We start from the raw sequence: 25,451 nt of genomic DNA on the forward strand, positions 1-25,451 counted from the left end.
ATGGGTATATCTTTCCTTTTCTCCTTTGCCTTTGGCTTCTCTTCTTCTCCCAGCTATTTGTAAGACCTCCTCAGACAACCATTTTGCCTTTTTGCATTTCTTTTTCTTGGGGATGGTCTTGATCACTGCCTCATGTACAGTGTCACAAACCTCAGTCCATAGTTCTTCAGGCATGCTGTCTATCAGATCTAATTCCTTGAATCTATTTGTCACTTCCTCTGTATAATCATAAGGGATTTGATTTAGGTCATACCTGAATGGTCTAGTGGTTTTCCCTACTTTCTTCAATTTCAGTCTGAATTTGGTAATAAGGAATTCATGATCTGAGCCATAGTCAGCTTCCAGTCTTATTTTTGCTGACTGTATATAGCTTCTCCATCATTGGCTGCAAAGAATATAATCAATCTGACCTCAGTATTGACCACTCTATAGACAGAGTGACTGAAGAACTATGGACGGAGGTTTGTAACATTGTACAATAGGTGGTGATCAAAACCATCCCCAGGAAAAAGAAAGACAAAATGGTTTTCTGAGGAGGCCTTACAAATAGCTGAGAAAAGAAGAGAAGCTAAAAGCAAGAGAGAAAACGAAAGATGTACACATTTGTTTGCAGAGTTCCAAAGAATAGCAAAGGGAGATAAGAAAGCCTTCTTAAGTGATCAATGAAAAGAAATAGAGGAAGAAAACAGAATGGGAAAGACTAGAGATCTCTTCAAGAACAGAAATAACAAGGGAAATTTCCTGCAAAGATGGGTACAATAGAGGCCAGAAACTGTGTGGGCCTAACAGAAGGAGAAGGTATTAAGAAGAGATGGTAAGAATACACAGAAGAACTATACAAAGGAGATCTTAATGACCCAGATAACCATGATGGTGTGATCACTCACCTAGAGCCAGATATCCTGGAGTGTGAAATCAAGTGGGCCTTAGGAAGCATCACTACAAACAAAGCTAGAGGAAGTGATGGAATGCCACCTGAGCTATTTCAAATCTTAAAAGATGATGCTGTGAAAGTGCTTCACTCAATATGCCAGCAAATTTGGAAAACTCAACAGTGGCCACAAGACTAGAAAATGTCAGTTTTCATTTAAATTCCAAAGAAAGAAAGGCAATGCCAAATAATGTTCAAACTATCATAAAATTGTACTCATTTCACATGCTAGCAAAGTAATGCTCAAAATTCTCTGTGCAAGCCTTCAACAGTAGATGAACCAAGAACTTTGACTATGTGGATCACAAAAAACTGTGGAAAATTCTTAAAGAGATGAGAATACCAGACCACTTAACCTGCCTCCTGAGAAATCTGTATGCAGGTCCAGAAGCAACAGTTAGAACCAGACATGGAACAATGGCCTGGTTCCAGATTGGGAAAGGAGTACACCAAGGCTATATATTGTCATCCTGCTTAATTAACTTATATGCAGGGTACATCATGTGAAATGCCAGGCTGGATGAAGCACAGGTTGGAATCAAGATTTCTGGGAGAAATATCAATAACCTCAGATATGCAGAAGACACCACCCTTATGACAGAAAATTAATAGGAAATAAAGAGCTTCTTGATAATGGTGAAGGAGGAGAGTGAAAAATCTGTCTTAAAACTCTACGTTCAAAAAACTGAGATCGTGGCATCCAGTCCCATCACTTCACGGCAAAAAGACGGGGAACCAATGTATACAGTGACAGACTTTATTTTCTTGGGCTCTAAAATCACTGCAGATGGTGACTACAGCCATGAAATTAAAAGATGCTTGCTCCTTGGAAGAAAAGCTATGACAAACCTGGACAGCATATTAAGAAGCACATACATCACTTTGCCAACAGAGGTCCATCTAGTGAAAGCTATGGTTTTTCCAGTGGTCATGTATGGATGTGAGAATTGGATCATAAAGAAGACTGATCACTGAGGAATTGATGCTTTTGAACTGTGGTTTTGGTGAAGACTCTTGAGGGTCCTTTGGACTCCAAAGGGATCCAACCAGTCCATCCTAAAGGAAAACAGTCCTGAATATTTATTGAAAGGACTGATGCTAAATCTGAAGTTCCAATACTTTGCCACCTGATGTAAAGAGCTGATATTATAAAAGACCCTGATGTTCAGAAAGATTGAAGGCAGGAGGAGAAAGGGACAACAGAGAATGAGATGGTTGGATGGTATCACTGACTCAATGGACACGAGGTTGAGCAAGCTCTGGGAGATGGTGAAGGACAGGGTAGTTGGTGTGCTGCAGACCATGGGATCATAAAGAGTCAGACTGAGCAACTGAACAACACCAACTGACAAAATTAAGTTGTGTACAGAGTCTCAGGTGGTGCCTCTCCTAATATAGGATGAGCCTTATCTCAAGGCTGCTACTTCCTTGATAAGCAACTGTATGAATCTGCTGTTTGAAACTCAGGGGAGGTCTTGGAAGCTGCAGTCTTGCATACAAGAAATGAGAGAACGAAAGGCCTCCATGGCCAGGAGCCCCACAGGGCGCTGCTCAGCATCACTACAGCCTCTAGTTCTTGACCTCTGCTAACTTGAAAGGACCAGCTAACCCTTCCCCTGACCTAGTCTTCCTCCCTTTGACTAACATAAAAGATATTTGCCATCTAAAAGAACTGAAAATGCTTTATTCTGTGTCTCCTTTCTACTGAAAACACAGGTAAAATCTTGTGTCCTATCTTAAAAGGATCCTGGAAGCATGTTGTTGACTTGAAAAATAATCACAACCTAAAAGCTGAGAGTTATGTTTTATTAGGTGGAAACTTTTAGGACTTCAAGCCTGAGAGACAGCATCTCAAGTGACCCTGAGAGAACTGCCCCGAGAGGCACAAGAAGGAACCAGATTATACAGAAGTTTTACAGCACAGGGGAGGTAGTCTGAACATCAAAAGATTATTGTTATTTAAAGAAAACCAGATTATCCCAAGTTAAGGGATTTAGGGCTTCTCTGTGTATAAAAGTAGTACTAGTGTTAGTCACTCAGTTATGTCCGACTCATTGCGATCCCATGGACTGTGGCCCGCCAGGCTCCTCTGTCCATGGGATTCTCGGCAAGAATGCTGGAGTGGATTGCCATTCCCTTCTCTGGAGGATTTTTCTGACCCAGGGATCGAACCCAGGTCTTCTTCATTGCAGGCAGATTCTTTACTGTCTGAGCTACAGGGAAGATCCTCTCTATGTATGGGAAGATACAAGAGTCTGGGCTCATTGAAATTATTGCTTTCATATGTATCTCAGCTATCTGGGGACAGTAACCTGTGTTTTTTCACATCCTGAGCTTCTTTGGTGTCAATGTAGGGAGTGGCTGCAGTCTGATGGCTGCTAGATCACAGGTGGTCTCCTTCCTCTGCCCTTAGGGCTCACCAGCTCATATTGGAGGGATGTTGGTTCTAAGATGTTTACTTACTGATATGGCAGGAAATAGGTGTGTCTCCTTCCTTACAGGTGTGTTCATTTTGCCTTTCAACATTCAGAATTGTCTCTGAGGTGTCAGAGAAGAATGCCAACCCCTGGCACTCAGCTAGGGTGCTCTGGACCTGGGTCATGGCTTCCCATGATTGTGCAGGCCCTTGGGACTAGGAACTGGGGTCATAAAGTTCCTGATTCATTGACATGAGGACGTTGGTGGGTCTTGTAGACTCCTGCTTCTGGAAAGGAGATAAGAAAGACAAGAGAAAGAGTTGGGACCACTTTTCCCTGATTGCGTCCTTCCCAGGGCAAGGTTCAGGTGGCCAAAGTGGGGAGCAGGCCATGAGAAGATTCTAAGAAAGAAAATAGATTTCAGAAAATGAAATGTAGCTTGAGGAACTCCAAGTTTAGCAGCTACCAAGTGAAGTCACTCAGTCGTGTCCGACTCTTTGTGACCCCATGGACTGTAGCCCACCAGGCTTCTCATCCATGGGATTTTCCAGGCAAGAGTACTGTAGTGGGTTGCCATTTCCTTCTCCAGGGGATCTTCCCGACCCAGGAAGATAGCAGCTACAGAAACCCCAAATTTGAATGAAATCTCTCTGTATCTGCATGTGCATGCTCAGTTGTATCCGACTTTTTGCAACCCCTTGGACTGTAGTCTACCAGGCTCCTCTGTCCCTGGGATTTCCCAGCAAGAATACTGGAGTGGGTTGCCATTTTCTTCTCCAGGAGATCTTCTGCATTAGCAGGCAGATTCTTTACCACTAAGCCACCTGGGAAGCCCCTCTCTGTACACTGGTCCAATATCAAATCACAGAGACAGAGTTTTGGGTATAGTAGAAAGTTCAGTTCAGTTCAGTTCAGTCGCTCAATCATGTCCAACTCTTTACAACCCTATGGACTACGGCATGCCAGGCTTCCCTGTCCATCACCAACTCCTAGAGTCTGCTTAAACTCATGTCCATCGAGTCAGTGATGACATTCCAACCATCTCATCCTCTGTCATCCCCTTCTCTTCCTGTCTTCAATCTTTCCTAGCATCAGGATCTTTTTCAATAAATCAGTTCTTCGCATCAGGTGGCCAAAGTATTGGAGGTTCAGCTTCAGCATCAGGCCTTCCAGTGAATATTCAGGATTAATTTCCTTTAGGATTGTCTGGTTTGATCTTACAGTCTAAGAGACTCTCACAAGTGTTCTCCAACACCAAAGTTCAAAAACATCAATTCTTCAGTGCTCAGTCTTCTTTACTATCCAACTCTCACATCCATACATGAATACCGGAAAAACTATAGCTTTGACTAGACAGACCTTTGTTGGCAAAGTAATGTATGTGCTTTTTAATATGTTGTCCAGGTTTGTCATAGCTTTTCTTCCAAGGAGCAAGCATCTTTTAATTTCATGGCTATAGTCACCATCTGCAGTGATTTTGGAGCTCAAGAAAATAAAGTCTCTTGCTGTTTCCATTGTTTCTCCATCTATTTTCCATGAATTAATGGGACAAAATGCCATGATCTTAGTTTTTTGCATGTTGAGTTTTAAGTCAGCTTTTTCACTCTCCTCTTTCACTTTCATCGAGGGGCTCTTTGTAGTAGAAAAAGAAAATTTTATTGCTTTGCCAGGCAAAGGGAGACACATCAGGCTCCTGTCTCAAAAAACTGTGTGTCTCAACCCCAAGAACTTTGATGAGGGATTTTATAACAGGGAGTCAAAGGTGAGGGTCCCTGACAAGATTGGTGTTTGAGGGATCTCAGGTTGTTGGCTCCTAATCTTGATAAGCTGCTCTGGTCCCTTTCATCTTGCCTCAGGTGCTTTCTTGGCTGCTTCTCCCTTAATTACCAACTGTTCCATTCCACCCTTTGGAACTCAGGAAAGGTCATAATGGCTGCAGTCTTTCTTACAAGAAATGGGGGACAGAAAGTTCTCCATGCCTGGGAGCCCCACATGGCCCTTCTCTGTTTCACAAGCACAAGTTGGAGTAATAACTTTGAAGATCAAGGAATCTCCAAGCCAAGGAGTAAAGGCAGCCACTAGAAGTTTAGAGCCATGAGAAGTAAATAACTCTGTCAATTGAAGCCTTAACTATAGCCCAGTAAAACTGATTTCAGACTTCTGACCTCCAGAACTAAAAGAGATTAGATTTGTGAAAGACTTTATTTTCTTGGGCTCCAAAATCATTGCAGATGGTGACTGTAGCCATGAAATTAAAAGATGCTTCCTCCTTGGAAGAAAAGTTATGACCAACCTAGACAGCATATTAAAAAGCAGAGACATTACTTTGCCAACAAAGATCTATCATGTTTGGCTCAACATTTTACCCCTACAGGAAAATGGGGACCAGGAAATCTAGTCAACCACTGATGTAGATTCCAAATTTATGGATAAAGTTATATGTATTTTCTAAACATAAACTCTTCCTCAGAAAGTAGCAATAGTGAAATGGAGCAGGACCATATGGTACTTGCCCCTGGACGATGTCCTCTGCCTGCCTTTTGCCTGTGGAAAACTTTAATCAAAGAATAAGTTTAATCAGAGAAGTGAGAAATGCCGAGACAAAGGAAAACAGTCTAAGGAGACTAAATAATAATAATGTAATCATTAAGCTGGTGGCTCAGAGGTTAAAGTGTCTGCCTGCAATGCGGGAGAACTGGGTTCAATCCCTGGGTCGGGAAGATCCCCTGGAGAAGGAAATGGCAACCCACTCCAGTATTCTTGCCTGGAGAATCCCATGAATGGAGGAACCTGGTGGGCTACAGTCCACGGGGTCGAAAAGAGTCGGACACGACTGAATGACTTCACTTTTACTTTCATTAAGCATAGTCAAGGACCTTTAGTTCTTTCTCAAGGTCTGTAGATAATATTCTGAAACATATCCTGTGAGCTGTCTCATAGATACTAAAACCCCAGGTGGAAAAGTTAACGACATGATGACCAGACTGTACCTAGGACATGAACTGTCACAATTCTGAGAACTGACTGCAAAGAAGTGCGAACAAGTGCCTTCCAGAACTGAAGATTATCTGTACCTAAAACCACCAAGATGATGCTGGTCAGACCACTGATGGCCAATTTGAAGATGACTGTTAGAGAGGACTGTGCTGTTTCTGCCTTAGACATCCCCCCACCCCCACCCACTCTGTCTATAAATGCTGTCACCTACTGCTTGTCAAGGGGGAAGGTGGCCTTTGAACAGATGTCTACCACCCTCCTTGCACAGTGGCCGGCAACTGAAATAAACCAAACTTTCCTTTACACCAAACTGGCCTTTTGAGCAGTGAGCAGCCGGACCCCTCACACCCTCCTTTTGGTAACATTAATAGTATTGCTCTAGCTTTGCTCCAAAACGAGTGCAGCCTCTTACTAAGGATTATTAATCAGTCTACATTATTTTGGCATCAGGATTAAAATACATTGAGTGGATCTGTGGACACTAATCCACAGGTTTTTGTCAAAGGAAATTTACTGAAATATTTTGTTTAGGGAGACTACTCTGGTGGTCCTGTGTCTTAAGACTCCTCACTCCCTATCCATGGGGCCCAGATACCATTCCTGTCAGGGAACAAGATCCCACATGCCACAGCTAAGAGCTTGCATGCCACAACTAAGGCCTGCCACAACCAAATAAACAAATAAATAAAAAGTGTAAAATAAGTATTTTTAAAATGTGTTCAGGTGTTGGAGATTTTGCACATAATAACCTTACTTCTGGGGCTTCCCTAGTGGCTCAGCTAGTAAAGACTCTAGCTGCAATGCAGGAGACCTGGGTTTGATCCCTGGGTCAGGGACATCCCCTGGAGAAAGGAATGGCTACCCACTCCAGTATTTTTGCCTGGAGAATTCTGTGGATAGAGGAGCCTGGAGGGGTGGCAAAGAATCAGAAAGGACTAAGTGAGTAACTTTCACTTTCACTTTTCAATCTTCTTAGAAGCACCAAAAAAGAGCTACCACTTATTGAGCACCTACTGTGTGCCTGATACTTAATGTAATTTTCAATCCTGTTTCAGTTATCTTGTTATGTACCAAATCACCCCAAATCTTACTGGTTTCAAACAACAATCATTTTATTATCTCTTGTGGTTTCTGTGGATCAGAAATTTAACGAGGTCTGGACCACACAGTTCTGGCTCAAAATCTTTCTTGCCATTACAATCAGAAAGTAGCTGAAGCTGGAAGGCAAGGGGGTGAGGGTGTGGGAGTGTTATGGCGACAGCATCCAGGGGCTGACAAGCATCTCTCTGCATTTAGTTCTATGTGGTCTCTTGCTGCTATGCTTAGTTGCTCAGTCATGTCCAACTCTTTGCGACCCAATGTACTGTAGCCCACCAAGCTCCTCTGTCCATGGGGATTCTCCCAGCAAAAATACTAGAGTGGGTTGCCATGCTGTCCTCCAGGGGATCTTCCTGACCCAGGGATGGAACCCAGGTCTTCCTTATTGCAGGTGGATTCTTTACCATCTGAGCTCTGTGGTCTTTTATTGTGTGCTAATTTGGGCTTCCTCACAAACTGATGACTTTAGAGTAATTGGTCTGCTTACACAGCTTACACAGCAGCTGGTTGCCCTCCAAGCAAGTGTCTAAAGATAAAAAAGCCAAAGTATTGTTTATGTGATCCAACCAAAGATCTACCATGCTGCTGCTGCTAAGTTGCTTCAGTCGCATCTGACTCTGTGCGACCCCATAGACAGCAGCCCACCAGGCTTCCCCATCCCTGGGATTCTCCAGGCAAGAACACTGGAGTGGGTTGCCATTCCCTTCTCCAATGCATGAAAGTAGAAAGTGAAAGTGAAGTCGCTCAGTCATGTCCGACTCTTAGCAACCCCATGAACTGCAGCCTACCAGGCTCCTCCATCCATAGGATTTTCCAGGCAAGAGTACTGGAGTGGGGTGCTATTGCCTTCTCCAGGAATATACATGTAATTAAACAAGTTGAATTTATTACTCCCTGAAGTGAGAGAGAACAAAGCCATGGGAGAATTACCAGATATCTTGGTAAGAGGATGTTAGAAAGGACCTGTTAGGGTTTGGGCTTCCAGGTGGTGCTAGTGGGAAAGAACCCACCTGCCGATGCAGGAGATGTAATAGACTCTGGGGTTGGGAAGATCCCCTGGAAGAGGGCATGGCAATCCACTCCAGTATTCTTGCCTAGAGAATCTCATAGACAGAGGAGTCTGGCAAGCTACAGTCCATAGGGTTACAAAGAATTGGACACGACTGAGCGACTTAGCATGCATGCATGTATGAGTGGTTTGAGGGAGGGTCTGAGGAAGCAGGAATTGATTTGCCCTAGATTGAATGCTGTGAGATTGGATGCAATTCTGATTGGTACCTCATAAACTAGACTAGGGTGAGGATAAAACTACAATTGACAGTGAAATAGCAGTCACTCATTTTGACTAAAGGGGGAGAGTTGGTATTTTGGGGGTGTCACAGTGAGAGACCTTTTTTGTTTGTTTAGATAAAATTATGAAGTAGCCTTGTTTTGTCTCATTTTATCATGGGCTCAAGGTAGTCTTGTCTTAGAGCGGTACTCTGAGATTGTTTATGTTCAATAAGAGAAAAATATGACCTAGCAATAAGTGCCAGGCCAGCTTCCAAATGTTAAAAACTGCTTATTTTCTTTCTCAGCATCTTCTTTCAAGACCGAAACTTGGAAGTCACATAGCATCACACTCACCATAATTATGAACCCTTCCAGATACAAGGGGAGTGAATATAGACCATGTTACAACCTAAATGGTTTGCGTTTCTACAAAATTCATATGTTGAAATTTAAATCTCAGTGTTACCATATTTGAAAGTCAGGCCTTTGAGAGGTAGGTAATTAGGTAATAAGACTGAAAACCAGAGAGCTAGCTTGCTTTTTTTTTTCTACGTGAGGACACAGTGAGAAGTTAGCAGTTGCAGTTAGCAATCTGTAACCAAGAGGGCTCTCACCAGAACCCAACCATGCTGGCACCCAGATCTTGGACTTGCAGCTTCCAGAACTGTAAGAAATAAATGTCTGTTGTTTAAGGCATTCAATATATGGTAATTTTTAAAGGCAGCTCAAATAAGAAAATCCCCAGCTTTTTTTTTTTTTTTTTTAATCTTCTGGCCACATCACATGGTATGTGGGATCTTATTCCTCACCCAGGGATTAAACCTGTGCCCACTGTATTGGAACTGCCGAATCTAAAACACTAGGCCATCAGGGAAGTCTTAAGAAAATCCCCACCTCTTGATAGGAGAAGTGTCAAAGTCACATGAAAGTGAGTGTATGGAATGGGAGCTATTGTTGCAGATATATTTGGAAAATATAGTCTGCCACAAATGCTTTACAAATTCCAAAAGCATTTCCAAATGCTTTCCTTATTTACACTGATTAACTTATTAGCGCTGCTTTTTTTGAGGTGAGTAACTCAAAGCTCAGAAAAATTAAGTAACCTGCCCAAGATTTTCAGAATAAAAATTGACTGACTCACCAGGCTGCCTCTGTGATTTAACTGACAAGTATGCTGAGCCTCCTTCCCACTACCTTTTCTCCCCTGTTTATAAAAATAAGTGTAAATAAACATACTTTTAATTCTCAACAAACACAACATATTGTATAATAAAAACCATTATGAATATTTGTGTCATATTATGATTGTCATGAATAAAAAACATAAGATTGTAGTTCTAAGTGTTTATGATTTTATGATATGTTCTTTTGTGAGGCATTTTTGAATATTAAAAATACCATAATAGTAATAAAATGCAACATTTTTATTGACAAGAATCAAGAAGAAGAATTCTAAAGCAGATATCAACATTTAAGATTCACATAAACTGGAAACAGTATTGAAGATAAACTAGTCATTTCTAACATTCTAGTTGAATGGTTCTATGGGGCAGGAGGGCCGAGAGGAGCTACTCCACATTCAAGGTCAGGAGTGGCAGCTGTGAGGAGATACCCCTTGTCCAAGGTAAGGAGCAGCAGCTGCACTTTGCTGGAGCAGCCCTGAAGAGATACCCCAAGTCCAAGGTAAGAGAAACCCAAGTAAGACAGTAGGTGTTGCGAGAGGCATCAGAGGGCAGACACACAAACCATGATCACAGAAAACTAGTCAATCTATTCACACGGACCACAGCCTTGTCTAACTCAATGAAATTAAGCCATGCCATGTGGGGCCACCCAAGATGGGCGGGTCATGGTGCAGAGGTCTGCCAGAATGTGGTCCACTGGAGAAGAGAATGGCAAACCACTTCAGTATTCTTGCCTTGAGAACCCCATGAACAGTATGAAAAGGCAAAATGATAGGATACTGAAAGAGGAACTCCCCAGGTCGGTAGGTGCCCAATATGCTATTGGAGATCAGTGGAGAAATAACTCCAGAAAGAATGAAGGGATGGAGCCAAAGAAAAAACAATACCCAGTTGTGGATGTGACTGGTTATAGAAGCAAGGTCCGATGCTGTAAAGAACAATATTGCATAGGAACCTGGAATGTCAGGTCCATGAATCAAGGCAAATTGGAAGTGGTCAAACAGGAGATGGCAAGAGTGAACATCGACATTCTAGGAATCAGTGAACTAAAATGGACTGGAATGGGTGAATTTAACTCAGATGACCAGTGTATCTACTACTGTGGGCAGGAATCCCCTAGAAAAAATGGATAGCCATCATGGTTAACAAGAGAGTCTGAAATGCAGTACTTGGATGCAATCTCAAAAACGACAGACTGATTCTGTTCGTTTCCAAGGCAAACCATTCAATATCACAGTAATCCAAGTCTATGCAAGTCTATGCCCCAACCAGTAACGCTGAAGAAGCTGAAGTTGAACGGTTCTATGAAGACCTACAAGACCTTTTAGAACTGACACCCAAAAAAGATGCCCTTTTCATTATAGGGGACTGGAATGCAAAAGTAGGAAGTCAAGAAACACCGAGAGTAACAGGCAAATTTGGCCTTGGAAGACGGAATGAAGCAGGGAAAAGACGAATAGAGTTTTGTCAAGAGAACGCACTGGTCATAGCAAACACCCTCTTCCAACAACACAAGAGAAGACTCTACACATGGACATCACCAGATGGTCAACACCGAAATCAGATTGATTATATTCTTTGCCGCCCAAGATGGAAAATCTCTATACAGTCAGCAAAAACAACACCAGGAGCTGACTGTGGCTCAGAACATGAACTCCTTATTTCCAAATCCAGACTTAAATTGAAGAAAGTAGGGAAAACCACTAGATCATTCAGGTATGACCTAAATCAAATCCCTTATGACTATACAGTGGAAGTGAGAAATAGATCTAAGGTACTAGATCTGATAGATAGAGTACCTGATGAACTATGGACAGAGGTTCATGATATTGTACAGGAGACACAGATCAAGACCTGTCTTTTGTACAATGTGAAGTCAAATGGGCCTTAGAAAGCATCACTATGAACAAAGCTAGTGGAGGTGATGGAATTCCAGTTGAGCTATTTCAAATCCTAAAAGATGATGCTGTGAAAGTGCTGCACTCAATATACCAGCAAATTTGGAAAACTCAGCAGTGGCCACAGGACTGGAAAAAGGTCAGTTTTCATTCCAATCCCAAAGAAAGAAAATGCCAAAGAATGCTCAAACTACCACACAATTGCACTCATCTCACACGCTAAAAATTCTCCAAGCCAGGCTTCAGCAATACGTGAACCATGAACTTCCTGATGTTCAAGCTGGTTTTAGAAAAGGCAGAGGAACCAGAGATTAAATTGCCAACATCCACTGGATCATCGAAAAAGCAAGAGACTTCCAGAAAAACATCTATTTCTGCTTTATTGACTATGCCAAAGCCTTTGACTGTGTGGATCACAATAAACTGGAAAATTCTGAAAGAGATGGGAATACCAGAGCACCTGACCTGCCTCTTGAGAAACCTATATGCAGGTCAGGAAGCAACAGTTAGAACTAGACATGGAACAACAGACTGCTTCCAAATAGGAAAAGGAGTACGTCAAGGCTGTATATTGTCACCCTGCTTATTTAACTTATATGCAGAGTACATCGTGAGAAACACTGGGCTGGAAGAAGCACAAGCTGGAATCAAGATTGCTGGGAGAAATATCAATAACCTCAGATATGCAGGTGACACCACCCTTATGGCAGAAAGTGAAGAGGAACTCAAAAGCCTCTTGATGAAAGTGAAAGAGGAGAGTGAAAAAGTTGGCTTAAAGCTCAATATTCACAAAACAAAGATCATGGCATCTGTTCCCATCACTTCATGGGAAATAGATGGGGAAACAGTGGAAACAGAGTCAGACTTTCTTTTTTGGGGCTCCAAAATCACTGCAGATGGTGACTGCAGCCATGAAATTAAAAGACACTTACTCCTTGGAAGGAAAGTTATGACCAACCTAGCTAGCATATTCAAAGCAGAGACATTTGCCAACAAAGATCGTCTAGTCAAGGCTATGGTTTTTCAAAAAAAAAAAAAGGCTATGGTTTTTCAGTAGTCATGTATGGATGTGAGAGTTGGACTGTGAAGAAAGCTGAGCACCAAAGAATTGATGTTTTTGAACTGTGGTGTTGGAGAAGACTATTGAGAGTCTCTTGGACTGCAAGGAGATCCAACCAGTCCGTTCTAAAGGGTATCAGTCCTGGGTGTTCTTTGGAAGGACTGATGCTAAAGCTGAAACTCCAATATTTTGGCCACCTCATGTGAAGAGTTGACTCATTGGAAAAGACTCTGATGCTGGGAGGGATTGGGGGCAGGAGGAGAAGGGGATGACAGATGAGATGGTGGGATGGCATCACCAACTTGATGGACATGAGTTTGGGTGAACTCCGGGAATTGGTGATGGACAGGGAGGCCTGGCGTGCTGCAATTCATGGGGTCGCAAAGAGTCAGACACGACTGAGCCACTGAACTGAACTGAACTGATGATGACCTACAAAACCTTTTAGAACTATACCAAAAAAATATGTCCTTTTCATCACAGGGGACTGGAATGCAAAAAGAGGAAGTCAACAGATATCTGGAGTAACAGGCAAATTTGGCCTTTGAGTACAAAATGAAGCAGGACAAAGGCTAACAGAGTTTTGCCAAGAGAACAAACTGGTCACAGCAAACCCCCTCTTCCAGCAACACAAGAGAAGATTCTATACATGGATGTCACCAGATGGTCAATAGCAAAATCAGATTGATTATATTCTTTACAGTCAAAGATGGAGAAGCTCTACACAGTCCTCAAAAACAAGACCAGGAGCTGACTGTGGCTCAGATCAAGAACTCCTTATTGCAAAATTCAGACTTAAATTTAAGAAAGTAGGAAAAACCACTGGACCATTCAGGTATGACCTAAATCAAATCCTTTACAATTATACAGTAGAAGTGACAAATAGATTCAAGGGATTAGATCTGATAGACAGACTACCTGAAGAATTATGGACAGAGGTTCATGACATTGTACAGGAGGCAGTGATCACGACAATCCCCAAGAAAAAGAAGTGCAAAAAGGCAATATGGTCGTCCAAGGAGGCTTTACAAATAGCTGAGCAAAGAAGAGAAGCTAAAGGCAAAGGAGAAAAGGAAAGATATACCCATCTGAATGCAGAGTTCTAAAGAATAACAAGGAGAGATAAGAAAGCCTTCCTAAGTGATCAAAGCAAAGAAATAGAGGAAAAGAATAGAATGGGAAAGGCTAGAGATCTCTTCAAGAAAATTAGAGATACCAAGGGAACATTTCATGCAAAGATGGGCACAAAAACAGACAGAAATGGTATGGACCAATAGAAGCAGAAGATGTTAAGAAAAGGTGGCACGATTACAAGGAAAAACTATATAAAAAAAGATCATAAGGACCCAGATAACCCCGATGGTGTGATCACTCACCTGGAACCAGACATCCTGGAGTCTGAAGTCAAGTGGGAAGCATCACTACGAACACAGCTAGTGGAGATAATGGAATTTCAGCTGAGCTATTTCAAATCCTAAAAGATGATGCTGTAAAAGCACTGCACTCAATATGCTGGCAAATTTGGAAAACTCAGCAAAGGTCACAGGACCTGAAAATTTTAATTTTCATTCCAGTTCCAAAGAAAGACAATGTCAACGAATGTTCAAACTACCACAAAATTGCACCCATCTCACATGCTGGCAAAGTATTGCTCAAAATCTACGAGCTAGGCTTCAACAGTATGTGAACCAAGAACTTTCAGATGTTAATGCTGGATTTAGAAAAGGCAGAGAAACCAGAGATCAAATTGCCAACATCTCTTGGATCATAGAAAAAGCAAGAGAGCTCCAGAAAAAACATCTACTTCTGCTTCATTGACTATGCTAAACTTTTGACTGTGTTGATCATAACAAACTGTGGAAAATTCTGCAAGAGATGGAAATACCAGACCACCTGACCTGCCTCCTGAAAAATCTGTATGCAGGTCAAGAAGCAACAGTTAAGATCAAACATGGAACAATGGACTTGTTCCAAATTGTGAAAGAAGTACATCAATGTTGTATATTGTCACCCTGCTTATTTAACTTATATGCAGAGTACATCATACAAATTGCTGGGCTGGATGAAGCACAAGCCAGAATCAAGATTGCCAGGAGAAATATCAATAACCTCAGATATGCAGATGACACCACCCTTACGGCAGAAAGCAAAGAGGAACTGAGGAGCCTCTTGGTGAAAGTGAAAGAGGAGAGTGAAAAAATCTGGCTTAAAACTCTACATTCAAAAAACAAAGATCATGGCAGCCCCTGGTCCCATCAATTCATGGCAAATAGATGGGGAAACAATGAGAAACTTTATTTTCTTAGGCTCCAAAATCACTACAGATGGTGACTGCAGCCATGAAATTAAGATGCTTGCTCCTTGGAAGAAAAGCTATGATCAACCTAGACAGCATATTAAAAAGCAGAGATATTATTTTGCCTACAAAGGTCCATCTAGTCAAAGCTATGATTTTTCCAGTAGTCATGTATGGATGTGAGAGTTGGACTGTGAAGAAGGCTGAGCACCGAAGAATTGATGCTTTTGAGCTGTGGTGTTGGAGAAGATTCTTGAGAGTCCCTAGGACTGAAAAGAGATCCAACCAGTCTATCTCAAGGAAATCAATCCTGAATATTCATTGGAAGGACTGATGCTGAAACAGAAGCTCCAGTACTTTGGCCACCTAATGCAAAGAACTGACTCACTGGAAAAGATCCTGATGCTGGCAAGATTGAAGGCAGGAGGAGAAGGTGACAATAGAGGGTGAGATGATTTTATGGCATCACCGACTCGATGGACATGAGTCTGATCAAATTTGGGAGTTGATGATGGGCAGGGAGGCCTGGCATGCTGCAGTCCGTGGGGTTGCAAAGAGTCAGACAAGCTGAGCAACTGAACTGAACAGAAGTGAGTCATTTATAAAAAAATTGAAGTGCAGTGGAATTACTGTATTCTTTAGTTTCAGGTGTACAGCTAAGCGATTTGGTTGTTTTTCAGATTATATTCCATTATAGGTTATAACAAGGTATTGAATATCATTCCCTGTGCTATACAATAAATCCTTGATGCTTATCTATTTTATGTATAAAACCTCCATATTGTTTTTCATAGTGCCTGTACCAATTTATGTTCCCTCAGCAGAGTAGGATGATATTCTTTTCTCCACATCTTCTCCAGCATTTATTGTAGACTTATTGATGATAGACATTCTAACCCATGTGAGGTAATATCTCATTGTGATTTTGATTGCATTTCTCTAATAATTACTGACATTGAGCATCATTTCATGTGTATGTTGGCTATCTGTATGTCTTTGGAAAATTTTCTACTTAGGCCTCTTGCTCACTTTTTGATTGGGTTGTTTGGTGGGTTTTTTTTTTTTTTTTCTATATTGATTATGAGCTGTTTGTATTTTTTTTATATTAACTTCTTGTCATTCACATAATTTGCAAATATTTTCTCCCATTCTGTAGGTTATTTTTCGTTTGTTGATTTCTTTTGCTATGAAAAAGTTTTTAAGTTTGATTAGGTCCCATTTATTTTTGCTTTAATTTGTTTTGCTTTGGGAGTTTATCTAAGAAAATATTGCTAGAATTATGTCAAGAAATGTTTTGCCTATGTTCTCTTCTAAAAGTTTTATAGGGTAATGTCTTATATTTAGGGCTTTAAACTATTTTCTGCTTATTTTTGTATATGTAATAAGGGAGAGTTTTGATTTCATTGACTTATATGTAGCTGTCCAGTTTTCTCAATACCACTATGGAATACACTTTTTTCCATTGTGTATTCTTGCCTCCTTTGTCATAGATTAATTGACCATGAGTGCATGGGTTTATTTCTGTCTCTATGTTCTGTTCTATTGATCTGCTGCTGCTACTGCTGTTGCTAAGTCGCTTCAGACGTGTCCGACTCTATGCGACCCCTGAGACGGCAGCACACCAGGCTCCCCCGTCCCTGGGATTCTCCAGGCAAGAACACTGGAGTGGGTTGCCATTTCCTTCTCCAATGCATGAAAGTGAAAAGTGAAAGTGAAGTCACTCAGTCGTGTCTGACTCTTAGCGACTCCATGGACTGCAGCCTACCAGGCTCTTCCGTCCATGAGATTTTCCAGGCAAGAGTACTGGAGTGGGGTGCCATTGCCTTCTCCATTGATCTATAGGTCTATTTTGTGTGTGTGTCAGTATCACGCTGTTTTGATTCATGGAGTTTTGTAATATAGTCTAAAGTCTAGACCTGTTGTGCCTCCAATTCTGTTCTTTTTCCTCAGGACTGCTTTGACAATTCTGGTCCTTTTGTGACTCTATATAAATTTCAGCATTATTTGTTCTCTTTCTGTGAAAAATATCCGAGGTGTTTTGATAGGGATTGCATTAAATATGCAGATTGCTTTGCATAGTATGGCCATTTTAATAATATTAATTCTTCCAATCCAAGAGCATGGGATATCTTCCCATTCCTTTGAATTATATTCAATTACCATTATCAGTGTTTTATAGTTTTCACTGTATAGGTCTTTCACCTTTTTGGTTAAGTTTACTCCTAGGTTTTTTGTTTCATTTTGTTTTGCTTTCTGGGCATAATGTTAAATTGGATTTCTTTTTTTTTTTAGTTTTTCTTTCTGATATTTTGTTATTAGTGTAAACAATGCAACAAAGACTTCTGTATATTAATCAAGTAACTGCTATCTTGTTGAATTCATTTATTAGTTCTAATACTTATTGTGTGGAGACTTTAGGGTTCTCTATATATAAAGTACCATGTCATCTTCAAACAGTGACATTTTTACCTCTTCCCTTGCAATCTGTATACCTCCTATTTCTGTTTCTTATCTGATTGCTGTGGCTAAGACTTCCAATACTATGTTGAATAGAGATGATTAAGTGGGCGTCCTTGTCTTGTTCCTAAATTTAGCAAGAAGGCTTTCAGCTTTTCACTGTTGAGTATTATGTTGGCTACAGGTTTGCCATAAATGGCTTTTACTGAATTGAGATATATTCCCTCTATAGCCACACTTTAGTGAGAGTTTTTTATCATGAATGGATATTGAATTTTGTCCAATTTTTTTTTGCAACATTTGAGATAATCTTGTGGTTTATATCTTGTCTTTTGTTAATGTGGGGTAGCACATTGATAGATTTGCTTATACCAAACCATTCATGTGTCCCTGAAATGAATCCAAATTGATCATGGTATGTGAGCTTTTTACATATTGTTGGATTTTATTTCCTAATATTTTGTTGAGGATTTTTCCATCTCTATTAATCAAGGATATTACCCTGTAAATTTTGTTTTTTGTATTGTTTTTGTCCAGTTTTGGTATCAGGGCAATAGTAGTTTCACATAATGACATGGTTTCTCCTCTTCAATTTTTTGGAATAGTCGAAGAAGGATATATAAGTTTATCTTTTTACATTTGATACAGTTCCACAGTGAAGCTGTTAAGTCCTGGACTTTTGTTTGCAGGGAGTTTTTATTAATAAATTACAGATTCTATTTCACTGCTAGTGATCAGTCTGTTCAAATTACCTATTAATATTTCTTGACTCAATTTTGGCAGGCTGCAAGTTTCTAGAAATTTGTCCATTTTTTCTAGGTAATCCTATCTGTTGACATATAAGTATTCATAGAATTGTCTCATTCTTTTGTGTATTACTGTGGCATCAGGTGTTTTTTTTCCTCTTTAATTTTTTGTTGTTGTTGTTGTTGTTGTTGTTTTTTCTTTGGAGGGGGTCCCCTCTTTTTTATTCTTGGTGAACCTGGCTAAAGGTTTGTTGATTTTATTTATCTTTTCAATAACCAGTTCTTGTTTTTATTGACCTTTTCTATTGTTTTTTCATTTCTGTGTTATTTATTTTCTCTCTGATCTTTATTATTTTCTTCCTTCTGCTGACTGGGTTTTGTTTGTTCTTTTTCTAATTCCTTTAGGTGGCAAGTTAGGTTGTTTATTTGAGATTTTTTTGTGTGTCTTCAGGAAGGCCTGTCACTATGAACTTCCTTCTTAAAATTGCTTTAGCTGAATCCCGTAGATTTTGTTAAGTTGTGTTTTCATTTACATTTTCTTGAGGAGTTTTCTGATTTCTTCTTTGATTTCATCATTAATGTTTACTGTCCATGGTTTGGTCTGATCCCATTTTTCTTTCTGTGTTTAATTTCTAGCTTTATACCAAGGCAGTCAGAAGGGAAAAAAAATGCTTGAAATAATTTCTATCCTTTAAAATTATTTTTGTGAACTAGTATGTACTCTATCCTAGAGAATGTTCCTTGCATACTTGAAAAGAATCTGTATTCTGATTTTTTGGATATAGTATCATATAGATATAAATTCAGTCCAACTGGTCATTAGGATCTCTGTTGCCTTATGATCTTTCCATTGGTGTCAGTAAGGTGTTAAAATTTACTATTATTGTATTATGATCAATTTCTTCCTTTATGCCTGTTAGTATTTGTTTTATATAGTTAGGTGCTTCTATATTGGAGGCATATATGTTAATGAGTGTAATATCCCCTTCTTGTATTGATCCCTTTATCATTAGATAATGCCCTTCCTTGCTTTTTTTTTTTTTTTTATGGCCTTTGTTTTAAAGTCTATTTTGTCTGATGTGAGTATTTGCTACAGCCACTCTCTTGTCATTTTCATTTGCATGAAATATCTTTTTCCATCCTCCCCGCTTTCAGTTCGTCTTTCACCCTGATGTGAATCTCTTATAGGCAGCTGTTTTGCTGAAAATTTTGCTTTCGTTTTAGGTTTGAGGGAATTGTTAACAAAAGAAACCACTAATTACACACAAATAAAAAATTTCAATGTTTAATAGAGGATTATTTGACTTAATTTCAATATACAGCCATTAAAAGAAACAATAGAAGTTAACAGTATATACATCACCAAATTGGGCCGACAACCTACATCCAGAACTGAACAGTGCTAGGAAGCCCTGAATGGCAGCAATCTGGAGTCCCAGTTGGGAAAGGGTCCCTAGGCAGTGTGTCCATTCCACTTCGAATCTCAGCTTTGGGGGCTCCTGCTTATAATCCCAGGCTGCAAACTGATATTATCATCAGATTGCATGCAAAAATGCAACTCTGTTTTTCTTTTATTTTAGTTTGTTTTTTTAACTTTAACAATGTTATTTGTTTCACCTTATGAGTCATAAGAGACTTCTTAGACCTCAGGAGCCTAACTAGGCCTCCAGGGGCTCAAGAAAATTAAACGATTTTATCTAAAGTGCCACTTGATTTGCTAGTAACAGTTGGTGTGTTTTGTAAGTAGGCACATGGTCTGGGCAGTGTTCAGATAGATCAGAAGCAGCTGAAAGGCCTGCTCTCTTGCTTCTGAAGCCGGAAGAAGACTACTTCCTGAACAGGACTACTACTTTCCTTGACAGCAGCATATCATAGGTTCTTGTTTTATTATATAATCTGTCACTCTATGTCTTTTTATTGGAGAATTTAGTCCATTGACATTTAAAGCAATTATTGATAGGTATGTACTTATTGCCATTTAAATCTTTATTTTCCAAATGTCTTTGTAGTTCTCCTTTTTCATCTCTTCTTGTTATTACTTTTCCTTTTGTGTTTTGATAATTTTCTTTGCCGTATGCTTGAGTTCTTTCCTTTTTGCTTTTTTTGGAATCTATTGTATGTTTTTAATTTGTGCTTACCATGGAGTTCGAGTATGTTGACCCATAACTGTATTACTTTTTTAAACTGATACTCATTCAAGTTAAAATATAGTCTAAATTAATTTAAAATATATATATATATATATAGTCTAAATGACTTATGTTTTTATACTCCCTTCTCCTATATTTTTTGATTTTGATATCCTATTTTAAAACTTTGTGCCTATCATTTTACTATTAATTGAAGAAGGAAATGGCAACCCACTCCAGTGTTCTTGCCTGGAGAAACCCACGGACAGGGGAGTCTGGTGGGCTGCTATCTAGGGGGTTGCACAGAGTTGGACACGACTGAAGTGACTTAGCAGCAGCAGCGTAGTTAAAAATCACTTTTTACAATTTTTAAAACTGCTTTTTAATCTATTTTCTGGCTCATTAAAGTGATAGTCAATCTATTGACAGGTGTCAGCCAAAAAATATAGTCACAACCTGAAAGTTGAGAGTTAGTTTATTTGATGAGAATGTTTAGGACTCTGAGCCCAGGAAACAGCATCTCAGTAGCTCTGAGAAAACTGCTCCAAGGAGGCCAGAGGGAAAATCAGGCTATATACTAGTTTGCAACAAAGGTGTGTCCAGTATTTTTGGTGTGAGGGCTGGTTTTGATATGGATGCTGTGCAGAGTATGCTGACTATTATCTCCTTGATAGGGTGTATGGTTTGTGTTAGAGGATTTAAATCCTGTGCAGGAATGAGGCAGGGCTGCCTCTCTGATTTATTGTTATTGCAACCTATTGTGGCAAGATTTGCCCCCAGTTTTTGGAGTTTTTGCCCCCTGAGACACAGATTCTATCAGTCTCCATTGTGTTTGAGTGTAAGACCTGCCACAAAGGATGTGATTACTAAAGCAAGTGAAGTCCATGTTATCACAGAGGACCCATCTGCCTCTTGTGTACATACTGTGATTCCACTCAGAAGCAGCCCAAGTTTTCATCTCTTTTCCTCTTGTATTCATCCCAGATATAGTACAAAGCTATGGTTGGGGGTCAGGGCATTGTGACTGCAGGAATTGAGATGGCTGTGCTGCCCCTAAATCTCGGCTGCCTCTGTGGCAGACTTCTCCCAGGATATATCTGCTCCAGATCTAATGTAAGCTATGGTGTGAAGTGGGTAGGGTGGAGGCACTCTCACTGGAAAATAAACTGCTGAGTTCTCCTGCCCAGGGCCTGTTTGCCCAAAATTCAGAAGTTAGCCACTGAGCCCTCTTCTGGGGCTGCCCTGTGCACACACTGACGATATTCACAGATGATGAATATAGATGTCAAGGCTATAAATTAGTGCCACAAATTCACTGAGTTCTGTTAGGTAGTTAGAATAGGGAAAAGGAGTCCAGAATGGCAGTGGCTAAAAGACAAGGAAGAGAAAGGCCCACGAAAATAGAACAAAGGAAGCTCAAAGGAAGGTCCAAGGCCCGGAATGAGGACTTCAGGTAGAACAGCACTCCTGACTAAGCCCAATTTACATAGGGCAGGCCCAGAGGGGAGAAAAAAACATAAAAAGAGGAGCCAAAGGGCTCTCTCGCTCTCTCTCCCGTGCGCTGGGGCACTCTTCTCTTCTGTCTTTGGATTGACGTGCCCTCATGCCTCGATGATAGATTTTCCTGCTATCTTCAACACTGAGCTGTAACACTGATTTGTCTAAGAGCTATAACACAGTCTGTCCAAGACCCAAGACCACCGAGGGGGTTTTAATGTCTGTTACTCCAAATCTTTGTTGTGACCAGACAAAAACCAAGGAGCGTACACTCGCGTGACAGTTTCATACGAATCATTCTCTCTAAGGGTAATAATAGGCATAGTTCATAGAGTACCCAGCCTTGTCTCATAATATTATCAGGTTGATATTTTTAGTATGATTTAATTGTTCCCCAGATCAGATCAGATCAGATCAGTCGCTCAGTAGTGTCCGACTCTTTGCGACCCCATGAATCGCAGCACGCCATGCCTCCCTGTCCATCACCAACTCCGGGAGTTCACTCAGACTCATGTCCATCGAGTCAGTGATGCCATCCAGCCATCTCATCCTCTGTCGTCCCCTTCTCTTCCTGCTCCCAACCCCTCCCAGCATCAGAGTCTTTTCCAATGAGTCAACTCTTCGCATGAGGTGGCCAAAGTACTGGAGTTTCAGCTTTAGCATCATTCCTTCCAAAGAAATCCCAGGGCTAATCTCCTTCAGAATGGACTGGTTGGATCTCCTTGCAGTCCAAGGGACTCTCAAGAGTCTTCTCCAACACCACAGTTCAAAAGCATCAATTCTTCGGTGCTCAGCCGTCTTCACAGTCCAACTCTCACATCCATACACGACCACAGGAAAAACCATAGCCTTGACTAGACGGACCTTTGTTGGCAAAGTAATGTCTCTGCTTTTGAATATGCTATCTAGGTTGGTCATAACTTTCCTTCCAAGGAGTAAGCATCTTTTAATTTCCCAACATACAGGAGCTTTTCAACTTAAATGAACATAGCCTTATGTTAACCATGTAGATCCATCCCATAATTGTGGCAGCTTTCCTTTTAATAGATGAGAGGTTAGTTTCTTGATTGAGACTTAGCTGTCACGCTGATTGAGTTTGAATGACTCTAAGAGGAAACTCTGCAAGGAGATCCAATCAGTCCGTCCTAAAGGAAATCAGTCCTGAATACTCATTGGAAGGACTGATGCTGAAGCTGAAACTCCAATACTTTGCCCACCTGATGAGAAGGACTGACTCATTTGGAAAGATGCTGATGCTGGGCAAGATTGAAGGCAGGAGAAGGGGACAACAGAGGATGAGATGGTTGGATGGCATCACCAACTCAATGGACTTGAGTTTGAGTAGAGTCCTGGAGTTGGTGATGGACAGGAAGCCTGGCATGCTGCAGTCCATGGTGTTGCAAAGAGTCAGACATGACTGAGCAACTGAATTGAACTGAATAGAAAACTTAATCTATGGCCAGCATCAGAGCACGTATTATTAATTGGCCAGGTGAGAGGATCCCATCTAGTAATATTATCAATAGACAGAACAGGACTGAACTCTTACCTAAAATAAATTTCCTAGAGAGTATCCAGTCAGAGCCTAGGAGGACAGAAATCCACCAAGGTAACCCAGAAGTACTAGACACAGGTAACTGGCCACAACCCAACACCTGGATTGAGTTTTAAACTAGCATAGAATCGTGTCCATGATAGAAAACATTTGATTGATAGGCACAGGTCCAAGGAATCAAGAAAACATAAATGATCATATGAATCAGATCAGCATCTGAGCAAGCTGCCTACTTCTGATGTTGTTATCTTCTCATCATAGTGTAGTGCAACTTCCTCTTTGAGACTCGTTTTAAGGTGAGTTTGAGGTCAGCAGGCCTCTCTATAGACCAGTCCAGCTTAGGGGCCTTTGGAAGTGGGAGTTAATTCAACAGTCAATTTCCCTTCGGTTTCACTGTGCATGAGTCAGTTAAGAGTATCTGATGGAAAGGTCCTTCCATCCAGGTTGGAGACAGTTTCTTAAATTATGTCTTTTTCCAATCTTGGTTGCAGGTTGTGTGTGAGGCATCTGATCTCCATCCAAAGACAAATTACTGTGATAAGCTTCAGAAACAAATCTAGAGTGCCCTTTAATAATTTAAGTAAATTCTACATTAATATATCCTAACAGCAAAGAACTATCTAGGAAAAGATTCTTAGCAGATACAGACCTCTATTAATAAACTGGGGTTTAAAATTCATTAAAACATCTTTTTCTCTCTAAGATCTCCATCATTTTTACAGGTCTGGTCTCAATAAACTTGGCCTGATGATTTATATAACCATAATTGATCATAGACTTTTTTGCTTTGCTGAAACTTTTAGAATCACAGACTGAGGGCTGCTAGGAAAGTCATGTCAAAGGCTTATCACAGATTTTGCCTAACAGATCTAAGTGAATTCCTCCCTTCTCAAGGGCTCCATAATGCCTTGAGATTTCTGTACCTCCTCGTGAGATAACTTTCTTAACTTATCTGATTAAGTTACTGGAAACTAAGAGTTTCCAATCTCTGGAGGGCTCACAGATAAAAAAGATAAATGCTTCAATTTGTTTATAAAATATAATTTTACCAAATTACTGTCATAATTAGTTTGAGGGCAAGGTTTTTTTCTTACACCTGGAAAACACAGATTCAAACCAGTAATTTTTCAGATAGAAGCCATGAAATTTATAAGCATATTCGCCAATTCATTCAGTCCTTTTGTTAAACTTTGTAAATTCATCAGGTTTCCCATTAGAATCCTTACCCAGTTCAAAAACTAGTGTTTATCCTAAAGTCCTTTCTATGAAGCTGTTTGAAGAGGAAGCATTTTTGTGAAACTTGGTTAGTACTATGACAATACTTTGAGATAATAACTAGAATTATGATTTTACCCAAACTTATCAGAATTTTAAGAATTCCATATAGTTTCTATGATATCTATATTACTAATATTTACCATAAAATATATCTTATCCTTATTAATCAGGGGGCAGACAGATGTGCTATACATATATATCGGTCTTGGGTGCAATCTCTAAAGGATGGAATGATCTCTGTTCGTTTCCAAGGCAAAACATTCAGTATCACAGTAATCCAAGTCTATGCCCCAATCACTAATGCTGAAGAAGCTGAAGTTGAATGGCTCTATGATGACCTACAAGACCTTCTAGAACTAACACCTAAATAAGATCTCCTTTTCATTATAGAGGACTGGAAGGCAAAAGTAGGAAGTCAAGAGATACCTGGAATAACAGGCAAGTTTGGCCATGGAGTACAAAATGAAGAAGGGCAAAGGGTAGCAGAGGTTTGCCAAGAGAACACACTGGTCATAGCAAACACCCTTTTCCAACAACGCAAGAGAGAACCCTACACATGGACATCACCAGATGATCAATACTCAAATCAGGTTCATTATATTCTTTGCGGCAGAAGATGGAGAAGCTCTAACAGTC

At 40.3% G+C, this 25,451-nt stretch overlaps 1 protein-coding gene across 1 annotated transcript in view; it reads right to left on the reverse strand.

The window, feature by feature from the left end:
• Positions 1 to 6,513, reverse strand: part of SLC35F2 (solute carrier family 35 member F2) — a 67,539-nt gene extending 61,026 nt beyond the window's left edge. Inside the window, exon 1 of the mRNA XM_070767638.1 lies at positions 6,339 to 6,513. Within this exon, the coding sequence (XP_070623739.1) occupies positions 6,339 to 6,513 (175 nt within the window). The remainder of the gene's footprint in view (positions 1 to 6,338) is intronic.
• Positions 6,514 to 25,451: the final 18,938 nt, after the last annotated feature.

Source organism: Bos indicus, chromosome 15, assembly GCF_029378745.1.
Source record: "Bos indicus isolate NIAB-ARS_2022 breed Sahiwal x Tharparkar chromosome 15, NIAB-ARS_B.indTharparkar_mat_pri_1.0, whole genome shotgun sequence".
NCBI classification, from domain to species: domain Eukaryota; kingdom Metazoa; phylum Chordata; class Mammalia; order Artiodactyla; family Bovidae; genus Bos; species Bos indicus.